At 28.5% G+C, this 24,324-nt stretch overlaps 1 protein-coding gene across 1 annotated transcript in view; it reads left to right on the forward strand.

Annotated features, from left to right (window-relative positions):
• Window positions 1–3,354: 3,354 nt before the first annotated feature.
• LOC123299226 (glutamate receptor ionotropic, NMDA 2B) overlaps window positions 3,355–24,324 on the forward strand; it is a 338,826-nt gene continuing 317,856 nt past the window's right edge. The window contains exons 1-3 of the mRNA XM_044881529.1: window positions 3,355–3,443; window positions 5,336–5,485; window positions 20,641–20,922. Coding sequence (XP_044737464.1) covers window positions 5,407–5,485; window positions 20,641–20,922 — 361 coding nt within the window. The 5' untranslated portion in view covers window positions 3,355–3,443; window positions 5,336–5,406. The remainder of the gene's footprint in view (window positions 3,444–5,335; window positions 5,486–20,640; window positions 20,923–24,324) is intronic.

Genomic DNA, 24,324 nt, shown 5'->3' on the forward strand with positions numbered 1-24,324 from the left:
CTGGCGTATTTTCTTAGAAAAACTACATGCATAAAATATAATTGCTTATTTTCTCGAAGTAGTTATTTTGAATATAAAGTTTTATTTAGCGTTGATGGAATTATTTTACATTGGTTATTCCTTTTTCTTAAACTGTTGTCAACCGCTAAGCTCATGGGGTGGGGGAGTAGTTAAAATCTAAACCACTTTCCTTTTAAAAACCTGTCTAAATCTATCTGATTTAAACCATTTTTTAACTGACGGTGCTTTACAGTACCACTTGTTTGAGCAACAAAAACCTCGATTGCACGAGCTCATATGACGTATATAAAATAATTTTAGCGTTTTCTTTTAATAATTTAAGTTTAATATTGTAAAATTCCTATTTTCTCGATTACGCGGTAGGAATCGGCTAAAATTTTTCTATTAATTGAGTATTGATTTGTCTATACGTTTGCGAGATAAAACTGTAATCAATTTTTATTTACATTTTATTTACATTTTTTTTTGTCGCAGAAACGAAATACTTAAAACGGTCAAAGTTTGAAAAATTTAAACAGTCGGATTTCAGTGCGGCAAGGCATTCGATTCGTTAGATCGTCAGGAAATTTTGTGATCTAAATTGATTTACAAGCATTTTCAATTAATTGCATTTTAAATTAACCGTAAATATACTAAATTCATAATAATAATAGTGAAAAAATGATTCCAAACTTGTTACTCGAGAGTTTTTTTGGGTCGCTGAACACCATTGAAACCAACGTGCGTTAATTTTATACACCGCTGTGTCTCAAACTCAAACAAATGAATTTATTATTTCGTACTAATTTTTTCAACAACCTGTATATTCATGTATAAGTTTCAATAATTGTTTTTGTTGCTGTTGACTCGTTATAATTTTTTCTTTACTACAATATTTTGAACAATGCGGCAATAAAAGTTTTATGAACATAAGTCTTCAACAATAATACGAGCATTGTAATTGAATCACATAGTAATCTACCCAATAAAAATGTGCATTAAGAAACTAAATTAAGAATAAAATATTATCGTACAAGGAAGAGGTAAATTTGAAATCCGTCGCATCATGTAATGTCTGATTTTTAATAGAATTGTCTATCAATAAAAGCATAATATGCAAATTGGTTTAACGTTTGAATGACAGTTTTAGTTTCTTTTTCTTATAACAGAATCTATTTTCTGAGTAATACATTTAGATTTATGTTTTTACTTCCTTGGGTTAAATAAAGTGAATATTGGACTACCTTGTAGGATGTCGCATTTTCAACAAAAATATGCATTTCAGGGTCCCTGATTCAGTTTCGACTAGTTTCGTGTGACGTCCGTGCGTACCTCTGTTTTTCACATAATTTATTTAGATATGCTGTTGTATCATGCTTTTGTACACCCCACCATAATATAATTCCAGAAACGATAGCTGTAGAATCTTAAAATTTTGAATTTAGAACTGTTATAATTTCTTCATATATTTTCATATTTCACTAGAAATGTTCTTTTTGACTATTCTTGAAACAAATTTGACTACTTTATAAGTGTGTAACGAATGCTAGTAGTATTTATCAAAGATTTTGTCGAAAGGCATGATATGATAAAAATAGTGTCTTTTGAATTACCATTGAATAAAATTTTTTTAAAATGTGGGTTAGATTTTTTCTTCTACAAGTTCTATATCTTTTCGTTATAAGTATTATTAATTTGTATGTTCATACAATAAATTCATCATTTATGTAATAATATTGCATACATTTTTTATTAAATGATACTGTTGTTGCGAACTAAAGGCAACCCAATTGTATTACACAAATAATAAAACCATTGTGAGAAAACTCACATTAGTTACAAAATGAAAAGATATAAAAGTTCATGATAAAAAACTCAAATACAACCTCCAAACTTTTATCTTGATTATTGTTAATCACATATTCTGTTATTCTTTATTATTACATTTATTTCTTAGGAATTCCTAAGCGCCTCACAATTCGTTTTTTGGTCAATTGACATACATTTACCATATACTTACCCAACTAAATTTATACGAAAGTAATGCAAACATTATTCTTTCGATAAACAAGACGAAAGAGTGAGTTAAAAATCGTCTTAAGAAAAAACTGTGCACAGTATTTGCTTTCGACAACTATTCTATAAATTATTCTCCATTTGCATTAAAAGCAGGCTATTTATTTTCCAACACACGATTTCATGTACCATAAAAACATCATCTGTACAACCAGAATACATTTACGAATGAATCTGTATGGTTGTACAAACCCTTTTTATACTACAAGGGAAAATATACATTGTTTACACTAAATATTTATTTGTGGTTACCATTGACACAACGAAAATTCTAACGGAAACTTACAGCGTTGCTCTTTTAAACATGTAACATGGATAAATCTTGGCTCTTTTGTATGAGTTTTGAAATCATTGCTGTTATCATCCTACATAACTTTTAACAGCCATCCAAAACATGATCCTAGCTTTAATTTTCTCAACAAATACCTGTAATAATATCAATATAACGTCAATGCCTGTTATATTGATATTATTTACCTACTTCTACCATCGAAACGAAACTATCATCAAAACAACTAACCCATAAAAGCAAAGTTTTTATTATACTCCCTTTCTAAACTTTCCCGTAGGTATTATAAAGCTTTTGAGTGAAAATTTGTTAGATCATTTTATCGCCACCACGAGTCTGCCTGCAAAGTTTCAGCTCGATTGAATCACGTAAAAAATAATACGTTTAATTATTATTATCTGTCACATTCTGTAAAATACATTCTGTATACAAAAACGAAAATTTGATAGATTATTTTTATCGTCCCCATGAGTCTGCCTGCAAAGTTTCAGCTCAACACTCTTTGCCAGATGATTCTTCACTTGCGATACATTTTTACTCTATCTGGTGTTCTAGTATTTAATATATAAACTGTTATGTGTTATATTTTTTTTATTGCTGACTGAATAATTTACTAAATATTTAATTTTGTTTCAGATAACATGGCAAAATGGAAAAAAGCATCCAATTTTCCAAAGTCTAACACCATACACCAATGAATTCATCAAACTTTTATTTTCATAATTCTTAAAAATAAATATATAATTTAAAAAAAAAACTACAAACATGACGTATATAGAACAAAACAAAAATAAAAATAATTATAAACAAATAAAAATAAAGCATATAAATATAAATAATGATACAAATAAATATGACGATCATTTATGTAGTAAAAAAACAACAAAATATAAAAAATATAAATGTCACAATAATAATAATATAAATAATAATATAAATTTATTATTAATATATTTAACAATAACACTTACATTTAGTAATAACCAATTGTTTGTACATTGTAATCGAGGTACAACGCGTGAGCGTGGTGGGGGTGTACGTATTGGGGGCTATAATAGTAGTCGTAACACAACATTAGGTATGTTTTATTTGCTCTTTTTCTGGTCATTTCTAAGTAATTTATTATTGTGTTATTTTTGACAATTGGCTAGTTGACACCTTTTGAAAAATATGCAGTTAAACCATAGATGGGCACCGGTTACTCTATTTACTCTGTAGGCTCTGAAGGTAGTTTCCGTATCCTCCAATGAGAGTAAGCTAGAGAGGTATGTTCTGAGGTAAGACTCACTCAGTGTAAATACAGACTATCCTGTCAATTATTTTTTTTTTTAATTAAAGCATTTATCTGGGAAAAAATATAATAATGTAATATAAATTTATTTTTTTTTATAGACTGAAAAGCAATGGTCTTTTCCATTATTAAAATTACTTACAAAAAAAAAGACAAAAATTACTTTTTACTTTTTCAATTCAAACCAAATAAAATTATCCCCAAAAATATTACCCCGACCCCGAAATCTTATCGGTTGGCATGTGTATAGTAAATTAAAATTCCTTTTGTAATCCTTTTAACAACAGTAAACTATTTTCTGTTTAGATTCTAAACAGGTTGACACTCTGTATTTAAACTATTTTTAACCCTTCAGATCAGACCTGTCTTGTTAAAAGCCATACAGAGTATAACAAAGATAAAACTTCTCCAACTATGATTTAAACATACACACTCTCAAACAAAACTATTGTCGGTCCTTTTTTCATAATTTTAATTGAAACGTTAACAAAAATTCCCGATAAATTGACGTCATAGCTTAAAACATAATCTTTGACTGCACGGGAAAAATATAATTATAATTTTAAATAACTGGAGTGCTTTGATGCTGAAGTATAGCCTAAAAAGCCTATGGTTACTGAATTATTGAAAAATAAGCTTTGTAGTATTTTTTAATGGTGTTGTTTTTACGATGATTAGGGTTTTTTACATCAAAATAAAATGCCTTATCACGTATTAAATTGACAAAATTTTTTTCAAATTTTTGAAACGTTTGTATTTTGATTGACTTCTAACGATGCTAACCACTTCCAATGGATACAGAACGTTTAGCATAAATAAAATTACAAAACTAACATACTACTTTGTAAAATATGTAAGTTACATAATTATAGGAAATCAAGTAAGAATCAGAGTTAAAAAACAGTATTTATTTACCTTTTTGATGAACATAAAACTTTATATTGACAAATATCTTGTCTAGTAATCTTAATTAAAGAGAATTGAAAAAAATACACTCGTTTGCATGATTAAATGTAAACAACAACAATAAGTAATAATAATAAATAAGTTGATAAACAAATTTAAAAAAATTCATTGAGTTGAAAAAATTGCATTCGTGTCTAGAACTCGAATTGCCTAATTGGTAGGGCGCTTGACATGAATCCAAGAAGTCCTGGTTCGAGTGTATTTTTTTCAATTCTCTTTAATCAAACTTTATGATAAATATAAGAAATTTTTATCAAGTTACAATAGCTTTTTAATTGCATCTTTATTTAAATCCGGAATTTGTTTAACTTGCCTCTAAAAATATCCATTCTTTAAATTATTACCCGATTCAGTGGCATTTTACGTGTCTTATAACGTTTGATGAGTCCATTTAAACTTTATTAACTTATGAAGTCATCTTGGGTCATTGTAGCGTTTCAAGCGCCAAAAGGCCTAAATACGAAAGAAGGAAGGAAGTTGTTTAGACAAGTCCATAGTATAATATGAGATTTGACACAAGCTAAATAGTTCAATTAAAACTAAACTAGTTCGTTCTTGCCGGAGGAATATTTAAAAAATGCATTGATGCCACCTGTTCCTCATATCAAATTTTTAAAACTTTTTTGCTTATTTCAAATTATTAAAATTTTTTAATCATGACCAAAATATGACATAAATAAAACATACCTATGATGTCAAAAATATGTCATTAGGTGGATTAGGTAACAGTGGCCGCGGTGGAGGACTTAAAATTGGTGGTGGTACCGGTTTAGGATCTGGTCGAATGTTAATGACAACAACATCCACAACAATTTCTTCATTAGTCACATCATCATCAGCCAGCGGTCGATATCCATATCCAGGTAAGACTTATTTTTATGAATCATTGTTTTAATTCTCTATTTATATAACGCGCCATTAATATTTTGAAATTATAATTAAGAAATTTTCCAATTTTGAACGACCTGCATGTATTTATAGAATAACATTCTAGACTCACTAGAAAGATATGGTTAGTGTATTCTCTCGAGGCAAATGTATTTTGAATCAACCATAGTTTCTCGATATATATTAATTGGTATTTACCTTGCATCATTTGTATTGGAATAAGGTTATTTTTTCAGAAAGAAAGTTGACTGAAGACTGATTGTTATTGTAGTTTTGTTTCCGAATAAACTAAAACTTATTTTTGAAACTTCCTTTGACACGTGGAGCACTTTTCGAGTGAACAAAAATCTTCAAACTCGCGTTATCAGGTTAGATTCACAATTGGAACCACTACCAGTTTTCGAGGATTCCGCATCAAAAAATTAAAACCCATGAAATAAATGGTGGAAACGCATATAACTATTATATTATATTATATCTTACTATTCAAATGTATTTATTTGCGCTCCCACCATATTCATCTAGAATGGTAAACAGCTATTTGAAAATTATTGAGGTATTATTTATTATTATTCAGATATTGTGAATAAGTGTTTATTAGAGCTATATGCTAGCGCAGCAAGCTCCACTTCCGAAGGCTTCAGCCAGTTATTCGAAAGTTCTAAGTTTTCACTTTCGTCGACAATCTCCCCAGACCAACTATATTTTTTTTAAATTCTTTTCATTGCCTATTTACAATAAGCTATCAATTGCATATTATTTTACAAATCATACTCAGTGTAACTCACTGGTTATTGGTGAATAAGTTGTTGTTCAAGTTTTAAGCATTAAATAAAATTTTGAGGATGAAAAGTTTCAATAACGCAAAGTTTTGAACCTGGAATATAATAACACAATATGTACCTTGAATCTAGTAATTTATAACCTTGTAATATACATTAAATTTTAAAATTATATTCGTGTGTTTTATGACTTTCCAAGTATGGGTGTAAGCGCAATACACCCAGAATCATTGAAAATACCAGTTGAGGAAGATTTTCTTTATGTCAATCATATGCATTTTATAATGCTTTTTCTTAGAGTTAACTGTAAGGATTACATATTGAATCGAGAAGCTTCAGGTTCAATCACTGGCAGTGATTCTAGGCACATGAGCAATGCTACATTTCAAAGTTGTACATTGGTTAAAACATATGTACGATCCTCGCACTTTTTTATCTACAGTTGTTCAATAATTAAATTATAAAAAAAAAAAAAACAACCAAGTACTGAGAAATAATCAGAGGCTGTTTATATTGTTATTTTTAAGAACTTAACAAAACTCAACCGTAAATTGTGATTCTAGGCACTATACCTTCTCCTATACTACGATTGTCATGATTTTAAATTCTTTCAAAGATCATCACTTGTAGTTGGTTGACTTTATTAAAGTAAGTAGGTAGTTCCATGTAATAATATGTTCTAGTTCTAGCTATTTTCAGAATGGTTGGTTTGAATACTTTAACTTTTATGTGGTTTTAAGCCATTACTACTTTCAAGATTTTGTTGTAGTATTTCCGCATTTACATCCTTTATGTTTATAAATATATTTAGTATTCATGTTTTTATGACTGTTAAAGTTAACGTGTACACCGTGCTGATAGTAAAATGATGTTTTACTATTATCAACTGAAATAAGTCGCTATTTTTTTATGATGAATTCAATAATGAATGTTAACAGAGAGCCATTAGGTATAAATAGCTTAAAATTTCGGAATTCAGGAAAAGTCAATGAATCTTTACAAAAACTGTGCGACTGCATTGTTTAAAGCTTACTCAAAGAAGTTAAAAACAAAAATTTGTTCGATCTTGCCCAAGAGGTGCAAAAATTTATGCTGAAAATGACAACGCGAATTAATATAAAAATGAAATCTATGCAAAAGATGTCGTTGAAACATATTTCGAAAAGTCAATACTTTCCGAGCTTTCCGAGCTCAAATAATGGAAAAAATAGGCATTTTTTTGAAAAAAGTAAATCTTTTAAAACTATTAAAAACCTTCAAAATGAAAAAAAGTTTCAAGTCATTTACATAAAAATTGTCGGAGTTATGATGAAAAAAAAAGTTGTTTTATTCAGTACAAAAACTGATTAATTTATCACGGGAACTAAAATCAATCCTTACCGACTCCAATTAACTTTATTTAGGTACTGGCAACAGGCTCCAGAAGTTCTAGTAGTTTCTGATAAATATTTTTTGAAAAATACAAAAAAAATGTGTGTTAAAAAAGTGTACGATATACTTTTCCCAATAATTTTTGTATTATTTGACGTTAACTATTTCGAATTTCAATCGCCAATAACTCAAAAATATTGACTTTTCGAAATATATTTCAATGACACTTTTTGCTTAGAATTCATTCTTATATCGATTTCCGTTGTCATTTTCAGCATACATTTTTCCACCCCCCGAGAAGGAGTGCCTCTAGCTTCTAGGCCAGATTGCACACATTTTTGTATTTAACTTCTTTAAGTAAGTTTTAAACAATTCAGTCGCACAGTTTTTATATATATTCATTGACTGTTATTGGATTCCGATGTATAAGTCTCACGACTCTCCACTATGTGCCTGATTCTTAAAGTGGCATCAATCACCAGGCAATAAAACTCCCATTTTTGTTTGGAAAATTCCGTATCATAAAGAGTTTGAATGAACGAAGTTATTAGTTTATTTTATTTAAGACCGTTTTACCGTTATTAAAAATGTGAAAGTCTAAGTTGAGGTTAATAATTTTTGTTTGAGCCAGTATTCTTGATATATAGAACTGATTTTGAAGAAGAAAATTTTCCGGGTTGGGTAACATTTTTATCTGATTTTTATGTATTTCAATTGAAGAAAAAAATCCTAATTTCAGAAAAGCAAGCCTTGAATTATTTAACACAAAATCAGAGAAAATATTTTGTTTCGATAGACTTCCTATACTAAATTACACATTTATAAAATGTTAGTAATTAAGTTTAATTATAAACAGAAAAAGCTTTGGCAATGTATATCTATCCTCAGTTAAATACAATAAAAGTCAGCATAAAATATGCAAAAGCTATATAAAATTCTAGAAATAACTGTATGAAACCCGTCGACAGCCTATATTATTTTAATAATGATAATTTTGAAGAGATGGCATTCTTTTAAAAATACTAGTGCCACGAATTTCTAGAACTATGAGCTTTTTTTTGGTGAATAAGCTTTTGTTCAAAATACAAATATGCTCGAAAGTTTATTTTAGAACCAAGTTTTCGTTTTTGAGGAGCAAGTGTTTCTCCTCTAGTTTATGGGTTTATTTTTCAGAGACAAAATGTTATATCCAATAAGACATAACTCCGTGAGAATTGACGGGAACGAAATGAACAACATTCTCTTTGAAAAATCTTTCTTATCTTAAACATTTGCCTGGGAAATGTATTGTATTAAAAAGAATTTGATATAAATTAATATACCCAGAAGCATTATTAAGATTAATATTTTTTACAATACTTTAATCAAATATTTGAATATGCTTGTATTTATTCTTTGATACATATTACTTACAGACAGTATCAGTATCAGTATACGTCTCAGTTTTATCTTTATTAATAAATTTAAAAAAGATTAAAAATTTTTTTACCGACAACGGAAATCAAAATTTTTAATTAAACCCGAACCTACTTCACAACAAATCGTGTTCTTAGACCTTCTGTGTATACTCTAAGCCTTGCTGATTTAAGGGTTCCCCATTTTGAGTATTACCATTCATAGGATTTCTCAGGTTATTGCAATTTTATCCCGTTTTAACCATGCTCATAATCTTTTTTTGAATACCAAACATGAGTATAGCTATAATGTTTTTAAACTATCCGGAAGCTTATTTTATGCTGTTTCGGGTTATAATATATAAATTTAGTTCTTTTGATCTTTTGATATTAAACATTGAGAGGTTTTAAATTAAAAATTGGAAATATTTTAATATTGTACGTTGTTATGATATTCCAATATTAATACATACCATAAAATTTGCACCTAATTAGCGCCCTCGTGGATAAACAATCTACCAAGCATTTATATGAGTTCTTTCGACTGATTGATACTGTACCACATAAAAAGAGAATGATTATGAGCTATTTTTATTCATGAATGAAGTGTACAAACAAAATGGCAACCTAACGTTTTGCCATTTTGTTATTTGATCTTTAATTAATTTTTATTTTCATATGTATACAGGAAGATCACGGAAGATCACATTTACGGGGCGAAGTTTTTGAAAAAATAATATATTTAATTTTCTTTAATCTAGTGTATCTTTTTATAAGAAAAAAATTTTTTTTTTCGTCTGTAGTTTTAAGAAATTCAGCATTCAACTTTGGATTTTAAAATGGACCACTATATTTTTTTCAGTACCTACTTGAGTTGCTGTAAACAAAAATTTTTTTTCGAAGGTTGTACTAAATATGAAAATAAATAATATTCAAGCTAACTACGATCAAAACTCAAAATAAGCTCCATTCACCCTTTACATGGCTTGGACGTCAACGCTTATCAACCCCAAGGGGAGGCCCCGCAAGCTAGTGCCTACTTTTTCTCTTTAAAGGCATGGTCAACCTAAAGATCCCAGGGTGGGCGTTATCTCAAAGTGAACGTAAATACCAAAAACTCGCAGATACATGCTAATTCGACCTCGTTAAAGGCATGGCCAACCCGTAGATCACAGCATGCATGCAATCATAGGGTGGGCGCGAGTGACTTGCAGACTCCGTTTACTTTACCCTTTTACTTTCTAAAGTTTTAATTCCGCATTGTTCAAATTACATAAGTTCAAATTGACAATTTTCAAAGTTATTCTGGTCGGTCAATCAAAACAGAAAACCATAAAAACTTACGAGAATGTGGCAAATATATATTAAACCATGTACATATGAAATATATCAAGGTATACCCCACCTTTTAAACCGTTAGAAATAGAACAAAAGTTTAAATGTAAATAATGTTTTTTATAAAAAAAAAAAACAAACAAACAAAAAAAAAGTTTTTGTTTGAAACATTTTTTATAAACATTACTGTTTACCCACGACATCAGCACTGTCTAAACATGGTATTTCAACAATTAATTTAGTCAATTGTTTGTTTTCACTTGTAAATGATAATTATTTAATAAAATTTCATTGCATAGCGATTACTAAGTAAATATCAAATACAACATTATTTATTAATATAATAATATGCTTTATACTTCATCACATACTTCAATAACATAATATTATTTCAACCAAAGAATTTATTAGTTCTATTGTTTATTATTGAACATTGAAGAGAAAAGACAATAAATATGTGTTCTGTTTATAATAAATATGTGTAGATTTTATAATAAATATGTGTAGAATAATTGAAGTAATAATTAGTAATCATAATTGAAGTTTATTACAATAATGCCAACATATATAATAACATTTTCTATTCAATATAGTTGAATAGAAAATATACCAATATACAGCGTGCAGGAATGAACACTGGAAAAAAATTACATCAAACAAAATCTGATCCAATTTTAAAAATTGTGTGAACAGAAACTAACTATAACAAGTGAAAACAAACAATTGGCTGAGTTAGTTGTAACAATACCATTATAGCAATAACTGATATACCCGTAATCTACAAATTATACAATTTGCGCATAATTTGCGTTCTCACGGGTAAACAGTGATTTTAATGAAAAAATGTTTCAAGCAAAAGTTGTTTTTTTATAAGGAACATTTTTTACATTTAAACTTTTGTTCTATCTCTAACGGTTTGCAAGATGGGTCCTACGAACCGAAGACCCAATTGACCTATGTTGCTCATTTAGGAAGTTTTTGTAACTTTTTGATTTTTTTTTGAAAATTTCAACATTTTTTAGCAATATAAAACAAAAATTAAGAACTTAAATTTTAAAATATATCAAATACCCGTTTAGAAAAAAACTACTTTGAAAATTTGTATTGACAATTCGAGATTTACTTAAACCTACTTCGTATACCTTACTAACTTCACATTTCTACATAATTTTCTCAGAAATAATTATCGATTTAAGAGGGGATACGGATTTTTAGTCACACGTTAACGTCCAAAGAGGTTAATTAACGTTTAACGTGTGAACTACTAAATAGCTCTGGGAGGTTTTTATAATGAAAAGCATATTGATATGAACAAGAAGTAATTTGTTTGTGTGTAGTAGCGCTGATTATTATGTAATTTACTGTCTTTGGCTCCAGGGTTATTTTAAACATAGTAATTAATTACAAACTATATCAGCAGTAATTCGAAAATGCTTATTGACCTTTTCGATTAAATACGTAAGCTCATTGAAAATAATTATGTGGTTAGCCAATAATACTTCTGGGTATGAATTTTGATTTTAATTTTTTAAATCAATTTTAATCGTTTATTTTTTAACATGAAATATTGAAATTAGTTTTATGTTCATCTTTAAAAGTTAAATCTCAATATGTTTTTAATTTAAAACTTGTAACGATATTGCAATTGCGTTTCTATCGAATCTATGTACATTCGATAGATGCGACTTTGCTTTGTAGACAAACATTACCTAAGCAACGTCTGTTGTTTGTACTCCATGTAATTGGGGAATAAATTCTCAAACATAGTTCTTTTGGTTTTATTTCGTATTTTAGATTTCACCATTTTCAGATGTAACAAACTCTTAAAAATTTGGTGCATCGTCCAAACTAAAAGATATGTTCTTTTTATTTATTTATTTTTTTGTTTTGCTTGCTTTTTATTATATTTTTACGTTTTGAATAATTGAGAAAATATTTTACCATTTGTATCAATTAAGTAAAGTCGCATCTATCGAATGTACATAGATTCGATAGAAACGCAATTGCAATGTTCTATTAGTCATACCATGCATTCGTAAATGGTGAAGGTAACACAATATTTATATAATTTCCAGTTTTCATTTACAGAATGACGTTTTTCAAACTTTGTTTAGCGGTCAAGGGCACTTCGCTCCGTACTCGTTGTATCTATAAAATGACATTTTCAGTTAAAAAACACAAAAATGTGTCTTTGCATTTTTTTCCCTGTGCCCTTGATTTGACCTTGGTATATGACTATAAAAAGATAACCTGACCATAAAAAGATAAAAGGAGAGAAAAAGAATATTTGATTAAAGCGCATTGAAATAAATTGATTAAAGCGCATTAAAGCACCATCATGCACCGTGATTGTACTGCCTTTACATGTAAGTAATTCTCAGAAATCAAATATACTTTATTCGAATAAATGCATAAATTACAAAATCATATTTCTCCGTATAAATCTACTATTTTCTGAACTATGATATTGGTATCAAATGAATGAATGAATGCATCCATTTAAATTAAAATATTTATGTATTTTGAAATACAATATTCATCAAATTAGAATATTTCTATTATATATACAGGCCGATTTTTTAAACAGTTAACCGATTTTTCGAACAATATTTCGCTTATTAACGATCAATTAATCAAGCACGCAGTACACGCACATCTATTGAATAAAATTTTAAGCACAGAAACGATTATAAAAAGAAGGTTGCTTAATAGGTATTGGAATTTAAAAAAAACGCTTTTTTGTCGATAAAAACGATTTTTGCGTAAACTTTTCAATAGTTTTCAAATTTACAAAAGCACTCTTCTATGGTTGATAAAAGGCACAACATCCCTAGTTTATTGTAAGTAAACGTTGAAGCGACGCATTCGTTGATTTTTTGTTGTTGTTGAAAAATTAACTATGTCTAACTATCTATCATATAAGAATGAATCGCTGAATGTGTTACTAAGCGCAAATCTCGAGAGTAGCTGAATTTCCCTAATTCTTTTTTATAATATCCCTTGAAGTACAAGGATGGTTCCTAACGGAGAGAAAATTTTAAAAAATTGCCTGAAAATTGCCTCTATATTCCCATACAGAAGATTCGTATTAATAATTGAAAGTCAATTTGAACTTTAATAACATGCCATAACGTTTAAGTGTTAGTAGAGGGGTTCCGGGAAAGTAAAACATTTCCGTGACGTTAGTATCGTATAAATATTAATGTCTATATTTATCAATATTTATACTATTGTAACATTTCTCAAAAACAAATTGTGTATGGTAAAATATAAAGTGCCTGCGGAAAAATTGAAATTTAAACGTCTCTTTGCTGTGCATCTATAATATTTCAAAATAAAGAATCGACTGGTAGGCGGTACGAAGTTCGCCGGGTCAGCTAGCATCATATAAATATAATTAAAATTATCATGATTGGTTTATTTAAATAAAGCCGCAATGGTTGATACGTAAATTGACAGTACATTTACATATACTGGGTTGTCTGCAGGTATTTACAATTCTTGCATAAGCAGATGAATACTATTATGTTACAGAATTAGCAGGAACTTTAATTAATTCTTATAAAACAATACAGAATTATTTAATTAAAGGCTTAAACTGTGAAAAAAGAAAAAGAACGAGAGGTGTCGTGTTACACGCGGTAGGAACTATATTCCTTTCGTACTTTGGTACATTATACATGTAGCGCTTACTTTTTTCATTTAAAAATTTGTTGAAAATTTAAGGTATTAATTCTAAAAGTCAAATACTTGTGTAATTCTTTAAAGAATTTAATTTTATAGTTACTCTTAGTTTAAACTGTATTAGTTATTGTTATATTAGTTTAAAAAAGACAAACTTCTAATTTTGTAGTCAACCCAATATGTGCATACATTACGTTTGGTTTGATCAGGATATTTATTATGATATAGTAATTGGCAACTATAAGAATATTTTTACATTTTCTCGAAAATTTTTGGTAAGCTGAATCGATTGAAAAAAATATTGATTTCCTAGGTAACCTAAATGAAAAAAGTGGGTTTTTGGTGTCTTTTTTTTATGTTGCACTTCTGTTGGCTTTTCCCCCCAACCAGAAAACAAATCAGAACGATAGCGTACGATAAGGAACATAGTTCCAATGGTTCCAAAAAATCATCAATGGGAACGTCATTATATGAAAAACGTTTTTAAATTACCTCACCTATTACGAAAATATGAACAATTCAACAAGTTTTCCAACTTAATTCGGAGCAGGAAAAAAAGAACATGTAAACATAAAATTTATGCCTATTGAATCTGCAAATTCATATTAAGATCGTAAAACTAGGTTTTTCAAATTCAGCTGTAATTCTTTCATAAATTATAATCTCTATTATAAAGTTTTTAGTTATTCGCTATGAAATCTGTGCATTTAAATTAGTGTAGCTGCTGTAGCAAGCTTATTTGCTTCAATGCTTACTCATGCACTAAGTAATAGTTATCTCATAACAAGCAGACATTAAATTATTATATAAAGATATAGATAATAATATGCTATTCCTTATTTTACATAAAAAAGGTTTTAAATGGTTTTCAAATGTTTTCAAACAAAAAACAAAAAAATCTTTCTTTCTTTTATAAGATGACATTAAAGTGGATTTTTTTTGCATAAAATTGTGTTTCTATTCAAAAAGTAGTTTTAATTGTTAAATAGTTGTTATATGTAAAAAAATATAATACCATTAAAATGTTTTCAACAAAACTTTCGGATACCTTTTTCTTGGGTTTTTCGTCTTTTTTTTTTTTAACGTCGTTGTTTTTTATATAAAATAAAAGTTTTTTAATGAAACTTTGTTTCAAAGAACCATTAATTGTATGAATTTTAGTTACAGTTTTACTTTTAACTCAATAAATTGCTTTTTTTAAGCTGTTTTTTATTATTTATGAAGAAAATATATATTCGACAGAGAAATTAATCATTATCTAAGCTTTTCGTTCCATGTCCAAAATATCCAATTTCTATATAACTAATTTCAAAAGGTCTAAATAACCAACGTCAAAATAACGAATGAAAAACGAATGATAAAATAATGTATGCAACAATATCGATTGACAAAATACCAATTGGATAAAAACCAAACGCCAAAATATCTGGGAGAAAAATACATTAAACAAAAATATCAACGATGTTATGTAATTTTATAATATTTTGTCGTCCGATATTTTTGCATTTGTTATTTTGTTTAATATAGCAGGGTCAGTGGTAGAAGAAATCACAGGCTTAACGCAAAAAGAAAAAAAAGAGCAGATCCATGTAAACTCATTCACAATTAGAGCATTTTACTTGTAAATCATACAGTAGACGTAGTCACAGGCCTAACGCAAAGAATCACAAACCCGCAGATCAGTGCTAAATTGTTTCCATTATAGACAGGGCGAACATGTAAAGCAGTGGTTAGATTGGTTCTTGAGACGGAATTTAGACGGAATACAAATAGCAGATGAATGTTGTGCCATGTTTGGTGGTGAAAGATGCCACGTCTATCGCCACCAACCTCAAATCGAAACTTTCTCGCGGAATCAATTTGACACCTATTTTGTTGGTAGCTAATACAGTTTGTCATTTTCCGGTCACGCTATTAGAAGGTAAATAAATAATTTTGTTTTTTTGTAACAAGCGTCTTGATTTCATCTTTATATTTAATTTTCTTATATATTTGAATTAAAACCTGCTTTCGTCACTTTCCTATCGTCATTTTCCAACCATTTTCCAACCTGATAAGTGATAAGATAAGAATTTTGAAATTATATGAAATGATATGAACTACAACTTTATTGGTTAATACTTTTCTCAATTTTTTTTGTACTCATTTTTTTCTTACTATCGAACATTGACCCATTTACCGCCGTTTCATGTTTTATAAAGTACTATAATTTTTCCGATTACACACTGACGCAAGTAAATAAAAACCCATGAAAATTTTATTTTAGTTAGACATTTTCTTTAAAATTTTAATATGTAAAATCCTTAAAGATGTTTTAATTATATCGCCAGTATAAAAGCGGGGTAGTATATATATTATGGACATGTACATTAAAGTAATAAATTCACTCATAATTTACACTCAACTAAGCAACTAATATTTTTATTACACAGAAATAATAATCATATTTTTATTTTTAATTTAATTTTATATAGAACCATTATTCGTTCTTTCTTTGTATCGTTTTTCATATAATATTAAAAAATAATTAAAACGTAAGGAGTGTCAAAAAGCACTTTATGATTTGTGAAAAATTATGTCGAGGATATGACTTTTTCAATTTCGTTAATAATCATTCGATGTGATTTTTTTTTTTTTTTTGTTAAATCAGTTTTGACATTTTAAACCACACTTTTTTCCTGGAAAATATTATAGTGTAATAGATTGATACCCACCCGCTTCGCTGGGCTTAAAAGTAAAGTTTGTTAAAGATTGCTCTCGCTTATCCCTTTTCTATACTCGAAATAATGGTAAGGATTGTTTTACACAGGTAAAATATATGTTCGGTTTTCTATTTTTTTAAATTTATAATAGTCGTAATTATTCATTGAGTATATCAAAAAACTATTTCTGTAACTATTTTTACAGAAATCTATAACTTATGGTAATGTCAAATGACTACTTTTACAAAAATCTGTAATTTATGGTAATATCAAATTAAATTAAATTTTTTTAATAATATCTTTATAAATTATATCTCATGTGTTTCTGATATATCAGCTATATTGCTGTTCAGTTTCATTAAAAACCATTCGCTAGTTTTAGCATGAAAGCGTAACAAACAAACAAACAAACAAACAAACTTGCTAACTTTCGCATTTATAATATATAGAGATAGAAATAGAGATATGCAATGTGTTTTAAAATGTGATTATTCGAAAAACAGGAAAGTTTTGAGATGTATTATGAATTATAATATGAAAATTTATTGTTATAAGATTTAAAGAGAATATGTAAGTATTTTACGAATACTGGTCTTATAGATCGTAATGAAGTGAATTATTCAAATTTCATTTTCGAATTAGCTGCTTTGTAGAAGGTGAGAAACCATTTCTGCATCTATAAAATATCAAAAAATTGTTTACTATTTTTAAGATCCTTTACCTTACATTTTTATTTGCAAACTTTATAAAAATATATCTATGGACCTCGCGGTAATTACTTCTATGCTTTCAATTGGCAGACTACTTCTAAAATACCAGGTACTAAAACGCAAAAAAATGCTGTTCCTAGGCTTGCCAGAGTGAACGTGTTGCCAGATTGGCCTATGATATTTGGGGTTGTTAAACTGTGGGTTCTTAATGCCTTTAATGATTTATATACGTTTTTATCCAATGATTTTTATTTATAAATTTTTAATTAATTAATTAATTTTTTAAGTCTGATACCTGAATTTTATGTGATTTGACGCAAAGAAAAATTAAGTATTTCGAGGTCCAATATACGTGTAAAATTAAAAACGATACAACAATAGCAAATTTCTATCGGATGCCTCAGGAGAATATAGCTTAACTTAGGTAAGATTATATTGGGTATTCACGAGGGGCACAATAAGGCCATCGGCTCTTTATGATATCATTGTTAAATTTTAGCTCCTCAATTATTTGGAAAAGTTTAGTACACATGTTTCATACACACGCCATGTACTCCAGTTTATTACCACTATCAATTAAATTAATTCTAAGTTCTGAATGCGGGAATCGAAGCCCGTCACTCTAGGCATATCCGCATGGAATTGGTTACGCTGACTAAAACAATGTTATTTCAAAAATTTCTGTTTTACAAATATTTGTGTATTAATAAATGAATTCCTAACTTGTCTAGACTGACTTCATGAATTTTTTCTTTATTCGGGTAACATATGCTATGCAGGAGGCACAAAAGATGATTGTATTTTAAAAACTTTAATTAAAAGGCCAATTCAAGTTTTGAAGATAATTTTAAAGAAATGAAATTTATTTATTTCTACACTATATTTATTTCTACACCAGGTAATTGAAATATAAATTTTGGAATAGAAAGGCATTACAAGTAGAAACAAATTTTTATTAGTTGAAACATGAACAACTTACATTATATATTTAAAACGTAAAAAGTTCTAGGTAAAAATACATGAAATTTTCACTGTTTTATTTACATAAGTAATCAGATAAAAACTGAGATAGGCGACGATAAAGTTCAATGTTCCAAGAAAAAATTAAAAAAAAAAAATCTACAACGAAAACCAAGATAATTTATTAAACAAATAAAAATGATTTGTTACATAATGCAAAGTTTATTGTGCTTTATAAATGATATAGTTGATATATAAGCGCATAAAGGTTGTCTTATGGGATACAACGAATTTAAAATAAAACATTGTAAATAATTAATTTAACTATATTGATTTATAGTGTGGACATGTTGATATAGTACGTAAAAGAAATTTAAATTATTTAGTTCAAGTACATGACAGCCAAGGCGAGAGCAGAAACCTTTCGATTAGAAGTGGGGAAACAATCGCGAGTGGCTTCTCAAACCGTTGTTTTACTAAATAGATATCTTCTATATATATATAAGCGATTTACCACTGATTAACTCATCACAAAATCTTCGAAATGATCGGTCCGATTAACTTCAAATTTCGCATACTTACCTCTTTCGTGACATATACGTCCACTAAGAACGGATTTTACGGAATTCCTATCCCAACGGATTTTATAAGCGATTTACGACTGACAGACTCATCACAAAATCTCCAAAACTATCGGTCCGATTAACTTCAAATTTCGCATACTTACCTCTTTCGTGGCATAGACGTTCACTAGGAACGGATTTTACGGAATTCCTATCCCAACGGATTTTCAAATTTGTAATTTAATTTTTATTTACTTTTTTCAGAAAAATTTGTTAAAAATAAACAATGAAAAAAAAGTCCTTATAGGTCAATTTTGTAAAAATTTCTGTTTATTTAAAAAAAAAAAGATAGATTACTCTTATAAATTAAATAATTTTTAAGGTTGTATAAAGAAATTTAAACAGTTTTTCTGAGTACTGATTGAGGTAAAAAATGATTGCCTTATAAAAAATTAGGCCTTATTCTTCCACTGGCTTAATGGATAAGATCTACTGGTGATCCCTCCACAATAAATAACGGGAACACATCCCAATACACAGTACCTCATGGGTGATGCGGAAATCAGTGTATTCACTGACTGGCACTATATTTTCATATTTAAAATTTGAAATTTACAATAAATATCAAATCGAAATTAAACATTTCGATTACAAAGTAAAGATTCACATCCAAATGGTTATTGCGCCCAGTGAAGTGGGCGGGAATCAGCTAGTTAATTATATTATAGAGAAGATTTGGGATTATATACATACAGTATATAATTATACAGACCATTCGATATCAAAATACATTAGAGAACGTCATGGTAGACTATAATTTTAGATATAATCATGCACTCGAATGAATTCATAGACACAGGTTAGGATCAGGAATATATTTTGAACAAATCATCTAGTTTTAACTTTGTCAGTAACAGATCTGTATTATAAGTATTCTCAAAAATATACTTCCACTTTTTTTAAGACGACCGGCAAATATGGAAAACTTCTTATTTATTTTTAACTTCTTTTATTAACACGCTTTTGAATGTCCGGGTGGAATTTTGTTATTGAATTTAAACTAACTTCCCGATGAGCTTATGATTTGAAATTTGGGTCATAGCTCAGAAGCGAATGGCAATGCTTGGAAATGTGAAAGAAAAGGGCGAGAGAAAAATGAAGAAAACGCTTTTAGGGTTCGGATGGTAATTTTGTAATTGATTTTAAACTAACATCCCGATGAGCTAGAGACTTGAAATTTAGTCCATACCTTAGAAATTGATGACAGTGCATTCACGTAACCTTAAAAAGCGTAAAAAAAATTTGTGTACCATGTTTTAGTAACGGACTAAGAAGTATTAAATAATAAATAACTATTAAAATATTCGTTTTAGAAACGAAAAAACTTTTCGATTCCAATCTTACGAGTATTTGAATAGCTTTTTATTATTTTACACTTTTTAGTCCATCATGAAAACATGGTTAAAATTGAATCCGGAGTTTTCGAAAGAACACTACATTAACTCAATTCAAAATTTAAAAAATAAGAAAATGCAAATTTATTTGAGTTTAACTTTATTTTTTATTAGTAAATAATTTTATTGTTTAGTTAAATCATAAAAAAATATAATCGATATTTTTTTGTTTCAGAAGGTGAAAATTGGGCTCGTGGTTATAGTGGTGGAAGTTCAAGTGATCGCAACAGTGGTGGTTATTCGGGTAGTGGGGATAATGGGGCTCGTCGTCATAGTCATTTTGACAGTGGTGATTTACATATTGGTCTTGTTGTTCCGTATAAATCTTTTGGTACACGTGAATATACAAAAGCTGTTACATCAGCAATAGCTGGTTTAACACGTAAATTAACATTGTTCCGCAGCCACGAGTTAAAAGTTCATCTTGTTATGAAAGAATTAACACCAAGTCCAACAAGTAAGTTATGATTTTTTCTTTTTAAAACTATTTATAATGAAGGTTTAAAAAAAAAAACCGCCTGGGTTTGCCACAAATTACGTAAAATGAAATGAAAGTATGCGTATAAGAGAAAAAAAAACATGAGAAAGAGTACCAAACTAAGTTTAAGAGCATATTTGAGATTACGATTTTTTTTTTTTTATAAAAGTAGGCGATTAAATTTAAAGTGGTACTTTTATCTTAATGTTCGAAATATTGAAGCTAGAAGTTTAAAATAAAAATACTAATTAGAAGAAATGTACTACTTTAATTATACAAATGACATAAAAAATGTTACGTGAATCAAATAAGGATCAAAGCCTAAAAATATTCCATTTTAATAATTATTTTATAAAAATGAAAAAAAAACTCACATACAAAAAAAGTTCACAAGCACTACATAGCCAATTACAAAGGATAAGGAAATAAATCTAAATTCGTTTCCTAGCGGTTGCGTATATTTTTATCACATCTTTTCTCTAATTTTTAGAACACTCTATATATGTACTACTTATATAATGAATTAAAATAGCACGGTATTGATGTATCGAGAATATTTGCAGGTACATGAGTATTTTGCTTTGAGATAATATAAATTAAAATTACAAGCACCTGTGTTCTTCTATAAAGTAGATAAAATAAATAAAACATACATATTTTAAAACTACAAAATATCTTTTCAATTTAATTTACATTATTACTTTAGTAAGTTATTAATATTTAATCTACAGGATGTCTCTGTAAAATATATACAACACTACAGGCAATTAACTCCATAGTTGAACGTGGGATTTTTAAATTAATTAATCCTCCGAATTTCATCGTCAGTCAATAGAGGTAACGGATTTAAAGTGTTGAATTTAGATTCGCTTGTCATTATGATTTGGAATCCCATTGTAATCAGTGTAATTGAAAATGAAATTTTCACAAAAGCTCAATAATTTATCACCACAAAGTATTTTGATAGTATTTTCATAATAAAACTTCAGTTCATGTATCTATGCGATATATCATCAAAAGCTTTACCCCTAACTTAAAAATTGAAAAATGAATGGTTTAATAAAAATTTCATGAAGCTCAGTGTTCTCAATACTCCCACTCTTTTCCCGTTGCATGAAGCATGAATTAACTATTATATAGCTATTCCAGCTTGAGGAAGCAAATTTGAATCTGTGTTATGAGTCAACCCACTGATAAACCTTTTTAAACGAGTACTCTGATAATTTTTTTGAGAGCTCTACCATTAGTCACGCGTTTGAGCTGTTAAAGACCGACTGAGCAAAGAAATATGTTTATAAAATTTCATTTCCTTTACGACCGGAATATACATTTTGTATTAGAATTGTCAACAGAATATTTTTATATAGATGTTGTAAACTCACGTAAATTTTTTCAATAAGACGAACAATAACTTTTTTTGAATTAATTTTGGACTTGTTTAAAATGGCCTGTATTTGTTCACCTACCGTAGTAAAACTGATGTCGTTTTTGTTGTTAATTTTTGTATAGAGTACATTTTTAAAATAAAAACTCTGTGCCCTATCAATTTTAAAACAATGCCTTTTTTTTAGATATATTTTTTCAAAGTATTTTTAAGATCTGTTCTCAAGGGAAAAATGGTAAAAAAACAGCAAATAATTGCTTGAATGTATTTGTGCACATGTTATTTTTATGGAAAGTAATTACAAATATCCTTGACATTTTTCCCTACGGTACTTAAATGATTATTATACAGTTGAGAAACGAAAAAAAAATTAAAGAAATAAACACTTTTAGAAAAGCAAACTCAGTTTAAGTGACCTGTTGTATACAATATGCAATTTCTTAAATATCATGAAATTGACTGATTAAGCTTTTTCATTCGAATTTTATCATAGCTGTAAATGCTTCTGTCGAAACGTTTTTATATAGAATAAGGAGTAAATTTTTAAACAGTTTTGTAATGTATTCAATTTTTTCTATTATACATTCTTTACTACATCTGTATTCCAGTAGGCCAGTCGTATTAAACAACGTTATGATATATTTCATCGATAACGAGAGAGATACATTCTTTTTCATCCTTATGACTGCAGTTCACAGATTCTTCTTTTCTGTCGATTACTCCTGTAACATGCCGAAACCATTTTTATTCCATGTTGGCGATCTCTTTAAATGCAGTTCAATCTGATTGTGGTGTAATCATCATCACAGAATTGAGTTATAGAGAAATCCAAACTCACAGTAACAAAAATTAATTTTACCCCAATCAAGGGGATAACTCTAAGATGTTTATGATGATGAATAAAATTTGATACAAAGTGTCGGATTGATTCATTGTTTCAAGAATTATATATCCCATTGATTGGAATAAAGAGATAAAGTACATAATTTTTCCTCAAGGTCAATTCTTGCCACTGATAACTTTTAAACGTGTTTTTTTTTTCTTTTTAATTTAGAACTTTCGAGCGTTGCAGCCTTTGAAAATTTTGTTGCACTGTTCGACATTCTCTAAATTTGTAGATAGGTAGTATAACTGAAAGCCTTTTTCCATATGAATGATGCGAGCCATTTGTAAACCTGACTGCAACTTTTCATAAATAGTCGAAATCAAGCATTGCAAATCAAATTAACGTTTTTATTTTTGAATAGCTCTGTAAGTTCAAATGAACTGAAAATTTAATTGTAGAACAGGTTGATGTCAGCCATTTTTTAGGCCTGATTGCAACTTTTAATAAACATTGAAATTTAATTGAAACCAAGCTTTTCCAACCAAATTTACGTTTTCACTAGTGAATAACTCTGCAAATTAGGAATGAGCTGAGAGTTTATATGGTAGAATACGCATGTTTAATCAACAACCAGTTTCATGGTGTACTCACAAAATTGTGCCTTTAAGAACAGAAGTGTGCCCGATAGAATGTTGAATAATCTTCCTATAAAGCATAAAAAATTAAGTCACATCATCTGCTTTTGGAATATTAAATATCATTACGTCACGTGTTTATCGATGATTTGATGATGCTGAATGCATGGCGTTTGTACTGGCGAGGAAACACGACATTTATCATAAAAATATTGTTTTGAAAAATATGATAAAAAGTTTTATATAAGTATATAGTTTCGGTTCATATCGCTCAATAACATGGTAGCTACAACAAACAATATACACAACACAAAACAAAACAAGTGAAAATAACAATTGACTGTGTTAATTGTTGAAATACCATGTATAGACAGTGTTGATTACTCTGTCCCATTACAAATACATATATGTCACAAATATATAACTGATATTCGCATATAATACATACTATACAATTTGCGCCTAATTTGCAACCTCACGGGTAAACAGTGATGTTTACGTTGTTTATTTTTTTACATGGAACACTTTTTACATTT

Source organism: Chrysoperla carnea, chromosome 4 (genome assembly GCF_905475395.1).
Source record: "Chrysoperla carnea chromosome 4, inChrCarn1.1, whole genome shotgun sequence".
In the NCBI taxonomy this organism is placed as follows: domain Eukaryota; kingdom Metazoa; phylum Arthropoda; class Insecta; order Neuroptera; family Chrysopidae; genus Chrysoperla; species Chrysoperla carnea.